The sequence below is a fragment of the Oncorhynchus kisutch genome, linkage group LG9 (genome assembly GCF_002021735.2).
Source record: "Oncorhynchus kisutch isolate 150728-3 linkage group LG9, Okis_V2, whole genome shotgun sequence".
NCBI classification, from domain to species: Eukaryota; Metazoa; Chordata; class Actinopteri; order Salmoniformes; family Salmonidae; genus Oncorhynchus; species Oncorhynchus kisutch.
The window spans coordinates 27,783,929-27,805,187 of NC_034182.2; the positions used below are offsets into that span (position 1 = coordinate 27,783,929).

At 42.3% G+C, this 21,259-nt stretch overlaps 2 protein-coding genes across 5 annotated transcripts; one reads left to right on the forward strand and one right to left on the reverse strand.

Annotated features, from left to right (window-relative positions):
- Positions 1–4,443: 4,443 nt before the first annotated feature.
- LOC109896445 (N-alpha-acetyltransferase 38, NatC auxiliary subunit) lies at positions 4,444–14,146 on the forward strand. Of its 4 annotated transcripts, none has more exons than XM_020490703.2 (3): positions 4,444–4,546; positions 10,363–10,540; positions 12,111–14,146. In XM_020490703.2, exons 1-3 carry the CDS (start codon positions 4,508–4,510, stop codon positions 12,233–12,235), a joined length of 342 nt encoding a protein of 113 aa, XP_020346292.1. In that variant the 5' UTR covers positions 4,444–4,507; the 3' UTR covers positions 12,236–14,146. The 4 variants fall into 4 exon arrangements, with proteins under 4 accessions (XP_020346292.1, XP_020346291.1, XP_031688167.1 ...); XM_020490702.2 differs by having other exon boundaries at positions 4,445–4,552; positions 12,111–12,539; XM_031832307.1 differs by having other exon boundaries at positions 4,469–4,546; positions 10,395–10,540; positions 12,111–12,539.
- On the reverse strand, positions 13,826–21,064 carry LOC109897010 (dnaJ homolog subfamily C member 3). Its single transcript, XM_020491495.2, has 12 exons — positions 20,499–21,064; positions 19,972–20,082; positions 19,522–19,646; positions 19,267–19,341; positions 18,782–18,925; positions 18,369–18,550; positions 17,963–18,082; positions 16,893–16,998; positions 16,544–16,664; positions 16,128–16,260; positions 15,742–15,890; positions 13,826–15,519 (listed from the first exon to the last, which is right to left on the reverse strand). The coding sequence occupies exons 1-12, from the start codon at positions 20,581–20,583 to the stop codon at positions 15,377–15,379; spliced, it is 1,494 nt and encodes a 497-aa protein (XP_020347084.1). The 5' UTR covers positions 20,584–21,064; the 3' UTR covers positions 13,826–15,376.
- Positions 21,065–21,259: the final 195 nt, after the last annotated feature.

A 21,259-nucleotide genomic window follows, 5' to 3' on the forward strand; every position in this document is an offset into this window, starting at 1 on the left:
TAAAACTGCTACTGTTACAGTAGAGTTGGTTTCCTGCACATTCTGTAGTACAGGAAATTAAAACTTAGCAGAGCCACAAAGGAGCTGTTGAGAGGAAGTAGCCTACTACTATTAAATATCACATAAATGATTACCATGGTTACCATGCAGTTTTATGTACAGTTTTGGCAGACTATTGTTAATTTATTAATGTATGTTGGCCTATTGTAGATGCAAGAAGGTTTGAAGGAATGACAAAAGGAAGACATTGGGATAGAATGGCAAGGAAAGGATGTTGATTTTGAGGTTATGAGTTCTAGTCCTTTACAGGCTCAAATTCCCTCTAATAAAATGTTCATAACAATATCACAATATAAAAAAATAAAGGCCCTGTACTTTGTAAGTCAACTTTTTAATAGATTGCTCATATTGCTCATCACCATTTTCTGACATCCTTACATATGAGGTCAAAGTTCAGTGGGATTGATGTTGAGTAGAGACCGATGGACTGGGAGAAGAGGTCGCGGTCCATGCGTCCACTGTAGAAGTCCTCATCCTTGTCGAGGATACCGTTCTCCTCCAGTGTCCGACTAATGTCCCGGGTTGACGCAGTTGTGCTTCCAGGTGGAGCTGGCGGCGTCGGAACTGTTGAGAAGTTACCGCTGGGGAATCTCATTCAAGGTCTCCTCAGAACACACTTGGGAACAGAGAGGAGAGAGAGAGAGAGAGAGAGAGAGAGAGGAGGGATTTGCTGTTTTAGACCTTATTTTACTTTTCCAACCCATGTACAGTGGTTATTGACTGTAGCTGAAATCAGTTGCAGCAGTTTTAGATTAAGAAACTACAGTCAGTATACCAAACATTAGGAACACCTTCTGAAAATTGAGTTGCACCTCCCTTTTCCCTCAGAACAGACTAAATTCGTCGGGGCATGGACTCTACAAGGTGTTGAAAGAGTTCCACAAGGTGACTCCAATGCTACTCACATTTGTGTCAAGTTGGCTGGATGTCCTTTGGACGGTAGAACTTTCTTGATACACACAGGAAACTGTCAAGCATGAAAAACCCAGCAGCGGTGCAGTTCTTGACACAAACCGGTGCGCCTGGCACCTACTACCATACCCCGTTCAAAGGCACTTAAATATTTTGTCTTGCCCATTCACCCTCTGAATGGAATACATACACAATCCATGTCTCAATTGTCTCAAGGCGTAAAAATCCTTCTTTAGCCTATCTCCTCCCCTTCATCTACACAGATTGAAGTGGATTTAACAAGTGACATCAATAAAGGATCCAGCATTCAGCTGGATTTACCTGGTCAGTCTATTTAATGGAAAGAGCAGGTGTTCTGTTTTAATGTTTTGCATACTCAGTGTATAGGTTATATTTATGATACAGTATATAAATAGTCATTGTAATTTTTTATTTTACCTTAATTTAACTAGGCAAGTCAGTTAAGAAAAAATAATTATTTACAATGACGGCCAAGGAACAGTGGGTTAACTGCTTTGTTCAGGGGCAGAACTACATATTTTTACCATGTTAGTTCGGGGATTCAATCTAGCAACCTTTCCCCAACTGGCCCAACGCTCTAACCACTAGGCTACCTGCCGCCCCGGCTACCAGCAATTGTCCTCTAATGATAAGAGGATTTGGGGATTTTTCATTCAAAAAATTGTATTTTCCAGTGGTTTATCTATGAAAATCATTCTGTGGACTATGGGCAAATTTTGCAACAGGCAGTTAAACCACTCTAGCTTGGCTTCCAGGATTTTAAAAAAAGAAGAAAGGAATTTGTTTATGCAGGGTCCAATGGGCACATTTGCCAAGAACCACTAGAGAGAAAGTGAGGGAGGAATGAGGGGGGAGGGAGGAGGCAGGGCAAGAGAGAAAGAAGGAGGATAGACTGTTTGAGGAAGAGAAAGAGAGTGTGAGAATGTGTGTGCAGGGACAGAGTGTGGGAGAGAAAGAGAGAATTTGTGTGTTTTGTGTGTGTGTGTGTGTGAGAGAGAGAGAGAGAGAGAGAGAGAGAGAGAGAAAGAGAGAGAGAGAGAGAGAGAGAGAGAGAAAGAGAGAGAGAGAGCATGTGTCTGACTGTGTGAGTGGAGAGTGGAGCACCCACACTAAGCCTCTGGCTCAGTAGAAGACTAGTAGTGCCAGCTGGGGCAGGTTGGCGGGAAAGCCTGCTCTCCCACCGTGCTCTCCCACCATGCCGGAGAGGAGAGGTGTGCTCGGGGTGTGAGTGTGCTGTGTGCTGTGTGTGCTGTGTGTGTGTGTGTGCTGCAGGGGGAATGAGTGAACCCAGCCAGGACTCACTCATATGCCCCCAGGGTTTGACGGTGACACAGTGTACTACTAACTCCACCTCATCGTGTCTGTTTGGAAGCGAGTCATGTACAGGCCAGGGCTACCTAAAGGGCAGTGTGGTAACCCATATATTATGCAGCCAGTGGCACACAGAGGAAGGGAGAAACAGCACCTGTGCTCCACTCAGTGATATTATGCTGTGTGGGTGAAACCGTGCCAGATGAATGGACACACTCCCAAAATACTGCTACCGTGATATTGCTGAGGGGTAGAGGTGAAAGAGGGGGTAGGAGGATAAAGCTTGAACAACTACAATAGAATGTATGATGGTTATGTATAAATGACGCACGTATGCATGTAGGTGATATGTATGTGTGCAGAATGATGTCTGTATGTTGTCTGCATATCTATTGCACATATATGATGCATGTATAATACTGATGATATCTATGTAAGACCCTAGGCCTCGCTTGCCAGGGGATGGTGTCAGGCTAAGTGAGATTAGTATGATAACACATGTAGCCTATACATGTGGCATGTACACATGTAGCTTCTTGTGATCTATGCATGACATTCCCCCTAATCTGAAGAAGGATATTTTACTTCCAGCCTATGCTCCTGGGATGTGAGGGTGTTGATGATGCGGATTCACCTGGTCTTGGCAAAATAGCCCCACCTCATATTGGGTATCCCTCCACCAGGGTTGCCCAAAGTCATTGGTCCAGTTAGTACTAAGGCAGGGAGACGACACGTGCACAGAGCACCCCCTAGGGGTGTAGTACATCACATAGTCAGATAGTGGGTTCAGAGTCCGAATGTAAGAATACAAATTGGGAATTACTCATGATGAAAAATAAACTTTAAGAAGACAAACATGCTGAATTCTTGATAAATATTATTTTCAGATTATTTTCTCACTCACAAATGTTGTCTTTAATTCAAACCAGTGACTGACGTCATTTCTTGCACAGCCAATAATAGGTCTCAGAAGTATTTATTATTTACCTTTATTTAACCAGGTAGGCAAGTTGAGAACAAGTTCTCATTTACAATTGCGACCTGGCCAAGATAAAGCAAAGCAGTTCGACAGATAAAACGACACAGAGTTACACATGGAGTAAAAACAAACATACAGTCAATAATGCAGTATAAACAAGTCTATATACAATGTGAGCAAATGAGGTGAGAAGGGAGGTAAAGGCAAAAAAGGCCATGATGGCAAAGTAAATACAATATAGCAAGTAAAATACTGGAATGGTAGTTTTGCAATGGAAGAATGTGCAAAGTAGAAATAAAAAATAATGGGGTGCAAAGGAGCAAAATAAATAAATAAATAAATTAAAATTAAATACAGTTGGGAAAGAGGTAGTTGTTTGGGCTAAATTATAGGTGGGCTATGTACAGGTGCAGTAATCTGTGAGCTGCTCTGACAGTTGGTGCTTAAAGCTAGTGAGGGAGATAAGTGTTTCCAGTTTCAGAGATTTTTGTAGTTCGTTCCAGTCATTGGCAGCAGAGAACTTGAAGGAGAGGCGGCCAAAGAAAGAATTGGTTTTGGGGGTGACTAGAGAGATAACTGAAAAATAATTGTGTAATTTAATAAACGTTTGTAGCCTAATAATAGCCTATTATAAATGCATGCATCTGACAACTCACCTTTAAAGTAATTCACCAATAGTGTCAGGTCGTACACCTTGCACACGTATGACGCCCACCGGTCGCCAAGGCATGGTGTTATGAAAGGACACCTTGTTCAAAGTGAAATACTTTGGTGGCGGCATTTATATTACTTCTGAAAGTTTACCCAATATATGGAGAATGTATGGAGACCTATAAATGGTCACGTGAAATATGTCATAGATATAAAATGTTGTTAATTTTGTTTATTTGCAAGCTCAGTCGCTACATTGCATTAACAAACAACCTCCGTTACTATGGTAACCACGGAAGCACCTGATATAGAGACAGCACCAGACTCAAATCAGCTTTGCTGCATCTCGTGAGCGGCTGGGCAGTCCATAAATCACAAGGTAAGACATTTGACAAATGTAATGCCCAATCTGAAAAGTAATTAGGCGAAAAGTGTCAGCAAAGTTTTAACTCTAATTTGTCATACCTACCTTGCATACTACAATACCCATAATGCAATGTATTCCCTGATGCATTTCCGGTTGTACGTCAGAGAAATAATTCCGCTAGAAAAATAGAATCAAGAAAGGGTGGAATGGCAACAATGATTGAAGAAAATGGTCCATCAACTCATGTAGGGGTGATATATGTTTAATATTATCGCACTTTACACACTTTTAACGCATAATATTCACTTTGCCAAACTGAAAGGAGAGCGTGCGTAACTGATCCATACATTTGTTGGGCAAGTTGGATCCACTAGCTAGCTATGCTAACGTAGCTACAGTAGTAGCTAGCTAACGTTATTTTTGTCCACAACCTACAGTACCATTAGCCAGCAGATCCGAACTGATTTCTTACAGCTGCTCTAGGGTCGGACATACTCCCTGTGTAGATTAAAGGGTTTATGTGTTGTTCTCTGAATTGTTCCATTATCCCAACTATTACAGCGAGAAGATTGAACAAGATCTGCTAGTTTTGCCGAAAATCTGTCAATTTCGCCCTCATGCTAGAAGCCACAGCAGCAATTTTGCAATGGCAATGTCAGCCAATCAGCTCCTTTGTTCAACAGCACGTTCCATTCCATAATGGCTGCCAGTGCTGTGGCTACCGCTATCTAGCATGTGGACGAAAATCTGCAAATCGTTCAAGCCTCTCGGTGTAACAGTTGGGATAGTGGGACAATTTGAAGTACAACACATTTCTCATCCCTGGATTGAGGTATGTTTTCCGAGCCATATCTTGTGCCGGCTGTGCAGTGTCTTAATCTACACAGGAAGTCTGTCCGACCCTAGTGTAGCTGTAAGCAAGCAGGATGCACTTCTTAAAGGGTGCATTTCAATAGTCTAAAGTAGCTTCTTCTCCTTCGCTCTAATCTAACCCAAAGGCTGGCAGATGGCAATATTGAGTCGTTTCGTCTTAAAAGCTCATTTAAGCTTGATCTGGAAATGTGGATCAGAGGCTCCGTACAGAGCGTGTGACGCAATTGCAGCCAAATCAAGCGCAGTACTGCATCGCGGTGCACCTCCCAAATTTTGTAACAATGCGGAGGGCTCGGTATAGCTCCGCTTTGAGATGATTGGTTGACGGTAGTTGGGGGCGGCATGTCCTGTATAAACACACTCACTTCCCTGACAACTTCCTTCACAACAGCTCTGCGATGCACAAGAAGTATGAATGCCCTGACTTCTGCAGAGGCCACATCTCAGTAAATGCTGTATGGCAGGGATCATCAACTGGATTTAGACACGGGACGATTTTTTTATTGAGTGGAAGGTCAGGGGCCGGAACATAATTACAGATCATTTTTAGACTGCAAATAAACCGTAAGAAGCCCCAACGGATAATATTTAACTTAAACATAATTTCAAACCTTGCCTATGTTTGTGTACAATCACGTGTCTCTCTTATGTGTGTGAATACTTTCCAAAATTCAAATCACTTTCAGCTGATTTCCAGTGTTTTGACAGTCTTTTATGTCCAAAATATCAAATCAAAATCAAATCAAATGTATTTATATAGCCCTTCGTACATCAGCTGATATCTCAAAGTGCTGTACAGAAACCCAGCCTAAAACCCCAAACAGCAAGCAATGCAGGTGTAGAAGCACGGTGGCTAGGAAAAACTCCCTAGAAAGGCCAAAACCTAGGAAGAAACCTAGAGAGGAACCAGGCTATGTGGGGTGGCCAGTCCTCTTCTGGTGTTGCCGGTTGGAGATTATAACAGAACATGGCCAAGATGTTCAAATGTTCATAAATGACCAGCATGGTCCAATAATAATAAGGCAGAACAGTTGAAACTGGAGCAGCAGCACGGCCAGGTGGACTGGGGACAGCAAGGAGTCATCATGTCAGGTAGTCCTGAGGCATGGTCCTAGGGCTCAGGTCCTCCGAGAGAGAGAGAGAGAAAGAGAGAATTAGAGAGAGCACACTTAAATTCACACAGGACACCGAATAGGACAGGAGAAGTACTCCAGATATAACAAACTGACCCTAGCCCCCCGACACATAAACTACTGCAGCATAAATACTGGAGGCCGAGACAGGAGGGGTCAGGAGCACTGTGGCCCCATCTGAGGACACCCCCGGACAGGGCCAAACAGGAAGGATATAACCCCACCCACTTTGCCAAAGCACAGTCCCCACACCACTAGAGGGATATCTTCAACCACCAATTTACCATCCTGAGACAAGGCTGAGTATAGCCCACAAAGATCTCTGCCACGGCACAACCCAAGGGGGGCCGCCAATTGGGAACCCTGTTGTACGGCCAATGCAGACGCCAGAATGACCATAAATTAGCTTTACTATCCAAAGGGAACGTATGCAGCCGTCTATAAACTCGTCTCCCCCGTGGATCAGTTCGTACGTTAAACATTCTACATTCTGGCATCAAAGGCGTCAAATTCCCCTTTATATCGATTTAATGGCTACAAGGCTGAAAAAAACTGGGGAAATATGCGTACTTTCTTTATGAAGCACAGTTTTCACAAACATGCTAGAGTGGCTAACGCTATTCCCGGATGTTGTGTATTGCATACAGTATGTTTTTTTCACCCATGGTCTGATTGGCTGAACACAGTACGCAACATCCGATACTATAAGACAAATTACTTTTGAGCATTTTGTTTACCGTCAAACTAGCTCTGGTCCAATGTGCATTTAACACATGTGCATGGACCAGGCTAGGTAAATTGGGCTGCCGGGTGGCACAGCGGTCTAAGGCACTGCATCTCAGTGCTAAAGGCGTCACTGCAGACACCCTGGTTCGAATCAAGGCTGTATTACAACCGGCCGTGATTGGGAGTCCCATAGGGCGGCACACAATTGGCCTAGCGTCGTCCGGGTTTGGCCGGGGTAGGCCATTGAAACGTGGTGTCTCCTTGTCAACCTTGCAAAGGGGACGTTTGACAAGCATATAAGGAGAGGAAGCCAGATGGTTGAGATGCACCCAGTATCACCATTATGCTTCTTTTACTTGTGGGTAAATACATTTGAATTTGATCACTTTTTGACAGCACCCCTTTTGATTTGAATGAAACCTTTCATACATACTTGCCCATTGTAGAAGTGCTCAGAAAGTTACTGAGCCCCTTAGGGGTCATGGCCACCAGGCTAATCCATTCCCTCAGTTTTATTATCCATTCCCTCTGATTATTTATGTCCCTCTGTTTTTTTTTAAATACAGATTTTGTATTCGTTCCCTACATTTTTTTAAATCAATTTCCACAGATGTTTTATTTGTTACCATTCCTTCTGATTTTTTTCATTTGTTCCCTCTTCTCCACGAGGGTCCCACTTGGCCAATAACATATTGCAGCCTAATTGTTATTCTATTTAGTTAATTACATGCTTCAAATGGTGATGATCACTGACCATTCATTTGCTATTTTCCAGTTTCAGTGTTTTCATATGTCTCCGAATCATAAGGGCAAATAATAGGTAACGTGTGTGCAAAACCACTCAAGGTGCAAATACGGTGCTCTCATCCCTAGGCAATAAATCCATCTGGCTCTGCTTCATGACCTTAGCTGTTCTGTCTATTTTCTGAAGGATTTCTTTAGCTACATCAGCTGATTTCCAGGTGAACGAATTGTCATCGCAACCAAGCAAATAGCTATCAGTTTTAGCTATAAACATACCACATAGAGCCAGAGCTGCTTTTAACCATCTTTCTGTGTGCCTGGTTGGCTATGGCAGATGAGAACCCATCATTGCACCAGAATTATGCACAGTAAATTCGCATGCCGTTTCTTTCTGCCACCGGTGAGTCACATGCACAATTGCGTATGTCTGGACCATGTTTTACTGAACATATGTCCCTGACTTTATGCACAAGGGGTAAAACACTGGGTTGCGGGGAGGAGAGGTGCTCAAAATGGATCCAAGTGGCATGAATCTGAGTGTAGCCTATCTGGTTTGCATCATTAATTTATGACTGCGAGTGATGCTCCTGGCTTTTCAGGCATATGAACACACCATTTGAAGCATGTAATAACTAAATAGAAGTACATTTAGGCTGCAATATGTTATCGGCCAAGTGGGACCGTCATGGTAGCCTACATAAGGAGAAGCGGGAACGAATAAACAAATAAAACAGAGAGAAAGTATAAATAATCAGATGGAATGGAGAGAAAAAAACTGCTGGAATGGATTAGCCTGTTTTTTGTGTGTTTTTTTTAACACACCATGACCCCTAAGGGGCTCCATGACTTTCTGAGCACTTCTACAATGGGCATATATGTATGGAAGGTTTCGTTGAAATCGAAAGGGGTGCTGTCAAAAAGTGATAGAATTCAAATGTATTTACCCACAAGTAAATGGTGATACTGGGTGCATCTCAACCGTCTGGCTTCTTCTCTTTGTATGCTTGTCAAGCTTCCCCTTGGTAATGGTGACAAGACTTTTGGACACTTAATTTACCTAGCTCTGATCCATTCACATGCGCCGGATACGTACGCATGTGCATGGACCAGAGTTAGTTTGATGGTAAACAAAATGCTCAAAAGTAGTTTGTCTTATAGTCCTGGACAGTCATGGTAGCCTACATAAGGAGAATGACGTTTTTAGGCCTTGAGACAGGCTACTTAAATCCAGAAGGACTTCAGGAGTATCTTATAAAAAATATTGTAGGTCAACGAATAAGAAACATTGTAGGGAACGGATATATTTTTGTAGGGCACGGATGAAAAAAAACTGAGGGAGCAGATTAGCCTGGACGTTTTTTTTCACCACCATGGCCCCTAAGAGGCACTGTAGAAAGTGCCTTTTTGGATCTGAATGCCAAAACATTCAAGAGATAAAGGTGCTCAAAGTTGACCCATTTTGCATACCCTACCATACCATGAGACATCCATATCTTCATCACTGGAAAATATAAACAATTGAGATTGATCTCATTTAAAAGCTTACAAACAGGGTTTATCAAACTATCATATAATTCCCCCCCACACATTTTTTTAACGTCAATTATCAAAAAATGCATGAACTCAGATTATTTTCATATTTGCATATGTTGTAGCCTAGATCCTATTTTACATCATCTAAGGTTTTTGTGTTTTGTCCACTAACGGTTGAGATACAACATGCTCTTGAATACAGGGTGAGTTTCATGTTTTGGGTGATAAATGTACTAAAATGGGAATAAAACATTTACTTTTCTACTTTCAAATGGTACCACAGAGATGGTTGGATCTCCACACATCAGAGAATGAGAATATCTGTCATTTTAAATTAGACTCTTTCCTCAATAGGAAACCTGTTGAAATCATTGAAATATAGATAATAGAATAGGCATGACGTTTTACGTTGACATTCGACCGTGGACAAGCAGTCATCTTTGTGATAGTAATTAGAAGTTACAATTTAAATTTAAAGGTCTATGCTGTACCAGCTAAATGCAGTGGTCTGAACTGGGATAGGTCCATTCTTTTAAATATATTTCTATGATTGAAATGACACCAACCCTGTATTCAAGAGCATGTTGTCTCAACTGATGGCGGTCGCAACACAAAAACTTCAGATAATGTGAAATGAGGTTTAAGCTACTACCTATGCGACTATGATTTTTTTTGTGTGTGTGTGTGTGTGTGTGGGGGGGAAGAGTTTATCTGTATTTTTTAAATAATTTACGTTAAGGTTTAAAAATGACAATTTGTGTTTTAAAACTTCTTTTTTTCAATAAATAAAATAGTTTGACAACGTAAGCTTTTAAGTGATATCAAACTCAACTGTTTATATTTTTCAGTGATGAAGACATGGATGTCATGGTATGGTGCGTGAAATGTGTCAACTTTGAGCACCTTTATCTTCTGAATGTTTTGGCATTCACGTTCAAAAGGTTCATTTCTGACCGGAAGGGATGCTGTCAAAAAGTGATTGAATTCAAAGGGATTTACCCTTGAATGATTATAGGCCTATTGTCTAATTTCTCCCCAATCCCTATTTCTAGGGGCAGAGTGAACTGTCATCCTCTTCTTCCAGAGTGCGTCAGAAGCTGGAGAGCCTGCTGAACAAGAACATGAGAATCAGAATGACAGATGGACGGACACTGGTGGGTCTGTTCTTGTGCACAGATAGAGACTGCAACGTCATCCTGGGGTCCGCTCAGGAGTTCCTCAAATCCTCAGGTAACTAAAGTACATATTAGGCCGACATACTCTAGCAAGTTCACTGCTTTTCAAACCTGTTCCTGCAGAGCAATCGGTGCAGGGTTTTGTCCCAACCCAGCACTGAACACACCTGATTCAGCTGATCAGTCAATCATTAGTTGATTTGCTGTAAAAACCTGCAATCAGAAATGCTAACCATATTCCCACATTTTGTTGTGTTACGGCCTGAATTAAAAATGAATTAAATGTGTCTGTCACTAGCCTACACCCAATACCACATAATGTAAAATTGGAATTATGTTTTTAGATTTTTTTCAAATCAATTCAAAATGAAAAGCTGAAATGTCTTGAGTAAATACGTATTCAACCCCTTTGTTTTGACAAGCTTAAATAAGTTCAGGAGTAAAAATGTGTTTTACAAGTCACAATGAGTTGCATGGACTCTGTGTGCAATAACAGTGTTGAACTTTTTTTTTTTTAAGTTTATGACTATCTCATCTCTGTACCCCACACATACAATTAATCTGTAAGGTCCCGCAGTTGAGCAGTGAATTTCAAACGCAGTGAATTTTTCCAATGCCTCGCAAAGAAGGGAACCTATTGGTAGATGGCAAAAAAATAAAAGCAAACATGCAGGCGTCCTTCCTAGCTCAGTTGCCGGAGAGGAGCGAAATTTAATTTCTCATGGATTTCACCATGAGGCCAATGGTGACTTTAAAACAGTTACAGAGTTTAATGGCTGTGATAGGAGAAAACTGAGGATGGATCAACAACATTGTAGTTACTCCACAATACTAACCTATTTGACAGACTGAACAAAAGGAAGCCTGTACAATATTACCTTAGTCCAACAAAGCATGAATAAAAAGTGATCTGTTGTGGGCAAATCCATTATTGAGTCATGTTATGGGTATGCTTGTTATCATTAAACACTGGGAGTTTTTCAGGATAAAGAAACTGATTGGAGCTAAGCACAGACAAAATTATAGAGGAAAACCTGGTTTAGTTTGCTTTCCACCAGACACTGGGAGAAGAAGACTGAATGTTCCTGAGTGGCCGAGTTACAGTTTTGACGTAAATCTACTTGAAAATATATGGCAATACCTGAAAATATTTGTCTAGCAATGAACAACAACCAATTTCACTGAGCTTGAAGAACTTTGAAAATAGTGGGCAAATGTTGCACAATCCAGGTGTTTAAAGTTCTTAAGAGACTCACAGCTGTAATCGCTGCCCAATTTCCTTATTCAAAGTATTGACTAAGGGGTGTGAATACTTATATAAATAAGATATTTCATTTTCAATAAATTTGCTAAAATGTCACGTTTTCCCTTTGTCATTATGGAGTGTTGTGTGTGTGTGTGTGTGTAGATGGGTGAGAAAAAAACATTGAATCCATTTTGAATTCAGGCGGTAACACAACAAACTGTGGGATAAGTCAAAAGGTATGAATACTGAAGGCGCTGCAGCTCTCTGGGACCCCACATGATATGTTGTTTCTATTTTGTAACCTGACCATCATTACACCGTGTACAGATCCATATTTAAAATGTATTTTGTGTGCTTGTCTTGCTTGTTTTTGCATCAGACTCCTTCTCCCAGGGTGAGCCCAGAGTGCTGGGGTTAGCCATGATTCCCGGCCACCACGTGGTCTCCATCGAGGTGGAGTCAGACACCCTGGCCGACACACAGGGGTTCGGGGGCAGCCACTGAAGAACAAGCTGAGCTCACCCAAAGTCGGAGGACACGGTCCTAGAAAAGGCTACAGTACAGACTTGAAATGAGAGAATTCAATCAAAGGAATTCCAGATGTGGCTGATCTCTGGTGCCAGTGTCGTGGGTTTACCAGTCAGAGCCAAGATAGGTGCGAAATGTAACCAAGCATCCCCAGTGACAGTGTGTGTGAAGTTAATACGGAGTTGAAAGGTATTTGCGCAATAAGGGGCATGGGACTGAGCCAGACGGTACAGTATATGTCTGTGTGATAAATGATTTTCAATACATTTCAGTATTTAAACCTGTGTCTGATCTGTCAATGAGGAACGATGCAGACGTTCCTTATATACTGGTAGTGCAGCAGTTACATGTAGTTCAGAGCATATGAATAGCTAAAGTGAATTACCTACTTGACTTAAAAACCTTGGCTCCTATTAGGAGCATGTTATTGAAATGTCCTCCATCACTCATCAGGGCAAGTCTTTCCAGGTCACACCATTTGAGGCCATCAGTTAGCTGTTCAAGTCAAATTTGATTGGTCACATATACATATTTAGCAGATGTTATTGCGGGTGTAGCGACAGTATCAAATAATTCACAACAATACTCACATCTAAAAGAATGGAATTAATATATATTAGGATGAGCAATGTCAGTTGTATGGACTAAAATACAGTATATACATATGAAATTAGTAAAGCAGTATGTAAACATTAAAGTGACGAGATTCCTTGTCTATGTATATAGGGCAGGGTTGAGTAACCGGGCGGTAGCTAGCTAGTGATGGCCATTTAAATGTCTGATGGCCTTGAGATCGGGTGCTGTAGATGTCCTGATGGGCAGCAAGTGTGCTCCCGGTGATGCGTTGGGCTGACCACCCTCTGGTGAGCCTTGCGGTTGCGGGTGGCACAGTTGCCGTACCAAGCGGTGATACAGCCTGACCGGATGCTTTCAATTGTGCATCTGTAAAAGTTTGAGGGTGTCAGGGGCCAAGCCATATTTCTTCAGCTTCCTGAGGTTGAAGAGGTGCCGTTGCTATTTCCTGAAGTCCACGAGCAGCTCCATAGTTTTGTTGACGTTATTTTCCTGGCACCACTCCGCCAGAGCCCTCACCTCCTCCCTGTAGGCTGTTTTGTCATTATTGGTAATCAGGCCTACTACTGTTGTATCGTCTGCAGACTTGATTATATTGGAGGCGTGTGTGGCAACGCAGTCATGAGTGAACAGGGAGTACAAGAGGGGGCTGAGCACTCACCCTTTTGGGGCCCCTGTGTTGAGGAGCAGCAAAGTGGCATTGTTTTCTACCTTCACCCGGGCGGGGTTCAGACTCAGGGACCCGAGCTTACATGATCACACAGGATTGCAAAAGTTGGCTATTATTTTCTGGTAATGTGTTTGGTATACTCAGTGTATAAGTGTGTCAAATAGTTCAAACACACATTAACATTTTCTTGGAACTAGACAGACCTGCTTCCTACTGGAAGATGATTTGCACAAAAGACAACTCAAACATGAGCTAAAGATGGTATGCCATCAGTATAGTACTGAAATGATACCTGAACCGTGAAAGATAACCAGAGAACAGGGTTGTTTGCTTCCATATTTTAATAGTTTGAGCATTTTAGTTCATTCTGGTTGGCAACGAGAAAACCCCCTAGAAACATTAAAATGATCACGTAGTTGAGCAGTCGGTGACATAAAAAGCTTTCAGTTACAGCTATACTGCATCCTTAGAACTCAAATTATGTTAACAGTGGACTTGACAGGATGATATTGACAATCCATCATTTGGTTGTAGTCCATAATTTGTTTGATACACTAAAATGACGCAAGTAATTTGTTTGTCATTGCAGGGAGTCCTTTCAGTTGCTTTGGACTGGGGAACACAGGAGGAGTAGTTATTAAAAAGACCGGCAAATAAAACATATGTTTTCAAAGGACAGTGAGAACAGGCTCTTTCAGGAAGTAGACAGACATGCTTCATCCACTCACCCTTTTGACCAGGTACACAACCAGGAAGGAGTAGGTCACCAACTATTCCATAACACCTGTTGTGTCAATTAAGTTAGGTCAAGAGTATATTCTGTGGAGAACATTCAAAGCTTTGCAGATAAAAATAACAAACAGACATTGTTTAGTGAAGAAGAAAACGACATCAATCTCTTCTAAAACGTTCTGAAAGCTCTGAAAATAAATCAGCTTGTTTGCCAGTATGAATCTGCTTTTATCCAACTTGAGCTTATCTAAGTATTATTAAAAAGGTCCAATACAGCATTTTTATCTCAATATCAAATCATTTTGGGGTAATAATGAAGTACCTTACTGTAGATTGGTTTCATTTCAAATTGTTTTCTCAAGCAATACTTTAGCTAGGACTGTCTGGGAGTGGTCTAGCTTTTATTGGCAGAGGGGTTTGTAACTCTATCTTATTGGTCAATTAAACTAATTCACCAGGCAGGCCAAAACTCCATCCCACCAAAACAGGCTGAAATGTCAAAGAGCTCTAATACTAAGAAGGGCATTATACCATTTTCAAAATATTAATCCATCCTGAGAGAATATATATATATATAAAGCAGAGGAAAATTACATTTGACTGCACTGGGCCTTTAAATACATGGAGAAACAGTCCAGCATCCAGGCTAGTCGAGCAAAAACCAAAAGAGCTACGTTGAATAGACGAAAAATGGAAGAAATACCAAGCAAAAGTAAAAGCAGCAGCAGACATCAAAGAAAAATAACATGGAGGGATGCAATGACAGGATCAACAGCCTGGGCCAAGTTGGGAGGACTGAACAGAGCACCAATGCAGGACTTTATTTGCGCGTCTTTGACCACTCGAGTCAACAGCCGACAACATTGTCACTTAGTTTCATCCATGTAGAATTTGTGGTAGGAAAGTTCAACTCTGTACAACTCAACCCCTCGCAGTACAGTAGTAGTCCAATGCCTTTGACAGTGTCATTCACATCCCCATTGTCTCACTACATTACCCACAACACCCCACATCCCCCAAATCCAACCCCTGGGTACGTCCACCAGTTACTCCACGGGTTGTCATAAGCCCTAAAATCCTCCAATTGTAAATCCTTCCTGGTTCCGTCAGTCAGCCCCCCCATGTTTCTTGTCTCATCCTCACTAGTGGTGGAACTTGAAGTGGTAGTTGCCGCCAGACTCGAAGGGGTTGAAGTGGAAGGGCCATCCCTGGCCACCCTGACCGCCTCCCTGTTGACTCTCTGGATCCAGGGGGTCCTCACCGGAGTCAAACTTCTGGCGCATTTCTAACGGTTCGGGGTAGGGAGACATGAATAATGCACAACCAGTATCCAGCTACGTTTTCAACACATGTAGATTACAGGAAAGTGGTCCGACAGGACGTTATACTGCAAATAGTTTACAGCTTCCTAAATAGTCATAGATTTTCCAGTATGGGAGGGTTTAGTTAGTAGTGATCTTATCTACCAGCGTGAGCAACATTATTAGGTACATATACAGTTCATTACCTGGGTCGGTGAGCACCTCTTTAGCAGAGGCGATGTCGATAAACCTCTTCTCTGCCTCCTTCTTTTCCGACTCCTCTCTGAAGTTGTCAGGATGCCACTGTTGGGCCAGTTTCCTGTACGCCTTGATTATTTCCTGTTTGTTGGCACTCCTGGGAAAAAAAAACATGTTGGTAATGTAAAATATTGTTTGAATACAAGGAGCAAATGCATCCCCATTACCATGAGGTGATCAGATGGTGAAAATAGAATGTCATCAAATAGAATCAACTTGTCACTTGTCCAATTGCTTATAGATCATAAATACACTGTAGATTATTCCAAGGAAGGAAGGCATTACGCTTCGAAGAAGTATTTGAACAGAGCTCCCTTCTCTAGGTCAGTCATACCTATTGACACCAAGGATCTTGTAATAGTCCCTCTTCCGGGAGAGCTTGAGCAGTTTCTGGGCTCGCTCCAGACCTTCCCTGATCTCATTGTTCTCCATGTCAAACTCCCTCGCTTCCTGGTAGTCCTCCACCGCTAGAGAGAAGGGAGGGCAAGGTAAGGGGGGAAAAAAAGGCAGAGAGAGAAAGATCAAAATGGATACTTGACAAAGCTGGTACAATGATCCCGCTGGGATTTGGATGTGCCGTAATCAGGGCAGCGTTAGACTGGTCCTGGCTACAAAACACCGGGCTTGTTTACATGGCAAGTTTGACAGCCGGTGTTTGAGTACTTGACGGAGGGGACACAAATGCGGCACAAAGTCTTATCACCACGTGTCATCATTCTCTTTGCTACAGTAATAGGATGGTGAAAGTACCTTTCTCGTAGTCCTGGTTGAGGATGAAGGCCTCAGCTCTGTCTCGGAGGATGTTGATGTTGCGTGGGTCTCTCTGGTGGGCCTCTGAGCAAATGTCTATTGCCATAGCAGGCATCTTGTTCTGGTGGAGACAAATGGAGCAACACTTACAAGCATCATTGTTTCCCCATTCTATTTGTAATTACTTAATTAGTAATATCATTTTTAAAGTTATGTGAAATCCGCGGTTGTAAAAGTAATTCTGAGAATTTCCGATACACTAACAATTGACTTCAGTAGAGGGACAGGTCATGCTAATCTAGATATGGCCCACTCCATGGGTTAAACGCGTCTATGTGATGGGACCCACCTTGACCAGGCAGAAGCAGATTCTCTCCTTGGCCTTATTGGTGTAGTAGAGGACATTAGGCTCGGTCCTCATCACTGACTCATACTTGTCTATGGCATCCTGATACCTGAAGACAAACATTTAATATTCATTTTTAGGACAAGAGTTTAATAGAACCGCCATACAATAGTCATATCTAAATATCAACCAAAGTGGATACAAATAGGTTTGGTGATAAGTGTCAAAGAAACCTCAAATATAAACCTGTTGAGGGAACACAGGAACTGAAATATAAAACTCCCATAGGGACTGAAACATTGCCCACAGGGAGGGGCTACCATATAAGACCACATACTTATTTTCCACCATAATTTGCAAATAAATTCATTTAAAATCCTACAATGTGATTTTCTTATTTTTCTCATTTTGTCTGTCATAGTTCAAGTGTACCAATGATGAAAATTACAGGCCTCATCTTTTTAAGTGGGAGAACTTGCACAATTGGTGGCTGACTAAAAATGACTTTTTTGCCCCACTGTAGGTAGGCAGGGGATTGACCTTGATGGTTGCCCTATTGCTTGGGGTATATGAATTGAGTCGTCGCTCAAGTCGAACCTGCTCTGAGGTTGCCCCATTAGGCAGGTGATAAAAAAAAAGCGAAAACAACCAAACTGCATAGAATTCCAGTAGTCTAAAACATACTGTATCTTTCTGGTTCCTCCCCATTGTTTAAGTGAATGATAAACAATTTAGGGCATTTATGGCAGACGGGCAAGTTGAGTCTTCTCCAATATGATATTTTTAAATTTTTTACTGATAACAAAAATACAAAGAATTCCAGTACTGATCTTTGAGTACTCCCCTTTGTGTTGGTGAAAGGCAGGCAACATATGGCACTTCTGCGGGTAAATGGCTCATTTACATTTTCGGGCCAGTGTTCATCATTTCTGGGCAACCCCCCCAAATGCAAAAAATTAAAATACTTCCAATTTGTCTGATGGGCAACTGCATGTCTTTAGTGTCAAGGAAAACATAAGAGAAACCACCACAGGGACTAGACTGCCATACTAGCTAGATGCAGTGGTACTGACCTTTCCTCCTGGATGTGCTCCTCGGCAGAGTCCAGCTGCTTGCTGAGCTTCTTTACCTGTTTGTAACGGGATAAACACTCCTTGTCATCCTGATCCAGCTTCAGACACTCCCTGACATGACTGCAGAGGGAGAGGAAAGAGACAGATTTACACATTGCAAAGCGGTTTGAGATTTTTGCCTGTCAAAAAAAAAAAAAAAAGTGTTAGTATGTTTGAAAGAGAGTGAGCATTCTTTACTAACTCTCAAACTTCAAGTGTCACAAAAATCAACCACAGATACAAAACCACAAACCAATGTTGCTCTGAAGCTCACAACCTCTTAATTTACATGTATTTGCTTGGTAAATGTGGTTGTTTGTTTAAATCACTCCGCCCTATTACTAATACAATATTCTAGTGAGCATACCCTAGTGACTCCTGGTGCTCCCCCAGGTCATAGTGCAGGGTGCTGAGCTTGAGGAAGGCACCTCGGTTGTCGTTCCTCAGCCGGGTGGTGGGTGTCAGGTCCTGGATGGCCTTCCGAGGGTCTCCCAGACGAATGTAGCATTCAGCCCGGAGCTCCCGAGACTCAGGGTCCCAGGGGGAGAGCTGGAAAGAGAGAAGGGAGGGAGGGAGGTAGGGAGTTCAGTGGTGTGAATTTATTATTTGATACCAAGTCTGTTGAAGTATAGTGCACCACAGATTGATGAAGGTATTGAGGATCAAGTTTAAGAGGCTAGGTGAAATAGAGTTCTCAATGTCTAGGCCCTGTGGCAGAGCTAACCCCTGCCTCCATGACCAGGCCCAATGACTAGGCCCTGTGGTGGAGCTACACCCTACCTCTACGACGCGGTCTAGCACAGTGATGGTGGTGCTGTAGTCTCCTCTGTGGTGGGCCGCGTGGGCCTCCTCCTGCAGCTCCTCAAGCTCATTGGCCCTCATCAGCTGGTTCCGCGCCTCGTCCTGGTCAGGGGATCGCTGCAGCTGAGGAAATTTTAAAAAGGTAAGGTTTCTGAAGAAACTAATTATAAATATATAATAGATGACTCATATCAGGTCTATAAATACATAATAGAACACAACACATATCAAGTGCATCTAATCCTTCAGATTCCCTTAACCTCGCCCACATCACATAATTGCAATGACAAAAGGATAGTAAAAAATTGCAATATGAGACAGAGTATATGATGAGGGTATGGGGGGGGGGGGGGAAAGCAGTGAGATTTTGGTTGACAGATGGATAAGGTGTAACTAGACAGAAATATAATTAATAGTATGGTAGTAGTAGAATAGTAGCTATATTTTTATGCATCTAGACTTACCACAGCCTCAAAGTCCTCCCGGGCCTCCTGGGTGTTACCCTGCTTCAAGAAGATATTCCCTCTCTGCAGTCTGGCCTGGAAACATGGAGGCCGAGAGAGGGAAGAGGGGATATGGAGGAGAGGGACGGAGATAGAGAAAGATACAGATTGTTTTTTTAATCTAAGAGTTAATAACAATTTCACACAATTGTTGTTCATAACCGTGATTTATCATGATGACAGAGATGTTGTCAACAACTGTCTGTGTCCACTCACAGCGAGAAAGTCAGGTTTGAGCTGGATGGCTCTGGTCAGATCCGGCAGGGCAGACTTGGACTTTCCCATAGCCAGGAACACAGCTGCCCGCTTGTAGTAGGTCAGGTAGTTCTTAGAGTCACCCTCTGAGGGAAGGGACAGGGTAAAATACAGTAGATAAGTAGGAGAACACAATAGATTTCTACTTTCATGTGACTTATTTATTAGGTGTACATGGACACATTTTACTGAGAATGTGTAGTTCACTCAATGTGTTGACCTGAAAGAATAAGGGAATAAGAGAGAGAGAGAGATCAGAAATAACCCATCACTTGAAGGGACTTTGTTATGTGGAAGCAGCTCGACTTATTACAAACAGAGTACAGACAGAGAGGGGGAGACAGACAAACAGGCTACATGGGCAGTGATGTTGGAGCTATAATGATGCGTGTGTCTGGTTGGTAACCTTACCCACTGCAGAGTGGTAGTGGGACAGGGCCTCCGCCAGTTGACCGGCAGCCAACAGTTTACGGCCCATCTCCAAGTGCTGCTCAATCTCCACATGAGTTGCCCCCAAGACACCTGAAACAAAACACTTAGTGTGAGCCTCTTGGAAGCCCCCATAGGCAATTGCTCACATAACCACATAGGAACTGACCTAAATGAAGGAGACAGAGTAGCTATGTTCATGAATGTTGTGTCATTTTAACAGTAGACATCCCTCTAGATGTAAATCATAGGACTTGTTTGGAAAGGGAGTATGTAAAAAAAAAGTAAACCAACAGCCAAAGGGTTTCGATAGATAGCCTAGCTAGTCTACAGTGGTTAACAAGTAAGGGCACACAGAAAACTACCTGATTATCCTGTACAATCGGTCGTAGCATACCTAGCTAAGGAAATAACCAAATACTTAGTTACCGTTATTTTTTAATCAACAGCTCTATGCAGACTGAACAATTCGGGCAAAAACACATTGCTATCTATCTGTCTGGTCTTACCGTCCAACTGGAGGTCCAGAATGACACAGAGCAGTGACAAGGAGGACAGGACCCCGCTGAGACCTTTCCGTCGCCCCGACTCCATACTTATATACTTCACACTTCTCCTGGAGTTGTATATTTCACGTCTCTGATATAATTGAATTGCAAACTACGTACGATATCATTTAAACGGTAATTTTCTTCATAACGTCTTCATCGTTTTGAAGCTATGTGTTTTAGTGGTCCGGTTCAGAAATAGTTCCGAGTGACACCTTGGAGAGCTAATGGAAGGTTCCTATAATTTACTCGCGTAGGACAACGTTGTTTAGACAGCCAAAATTGCAATATCGCATGGATCTAATAAATTATTTTAGTTTTCTCTACGTGGCATGACATTGAATAACTTCCCCAGCTGTCAACTTAGGTGCTTTCTAAAGTGAAACTTCACCCGGTCCGGTTTTTACCCCCTCCTTCACGGATTCAAATGCCCTACATTTCTGTGCGGTGAGTGGCCGGTTCTAGCAGCACACATCGTTGTTGCCTACCAACGTGGGGCGGTCTCATTGGACGAACTATTTTAGCTGGTAGACTATACTCCCATGTCCATATATGGCACATTACGCCGTCACTGTACAGTCACTGGTCATACCATAATATTCACAAAGGAATATTATTGATATGCCTATCCCTCAGTGTTATCTGTGCGCCAAACACTATGTCTATTGTCTGTAATAATAATAAACATATAGTTGATCATGTTCATTCCTCACTAGAAACCT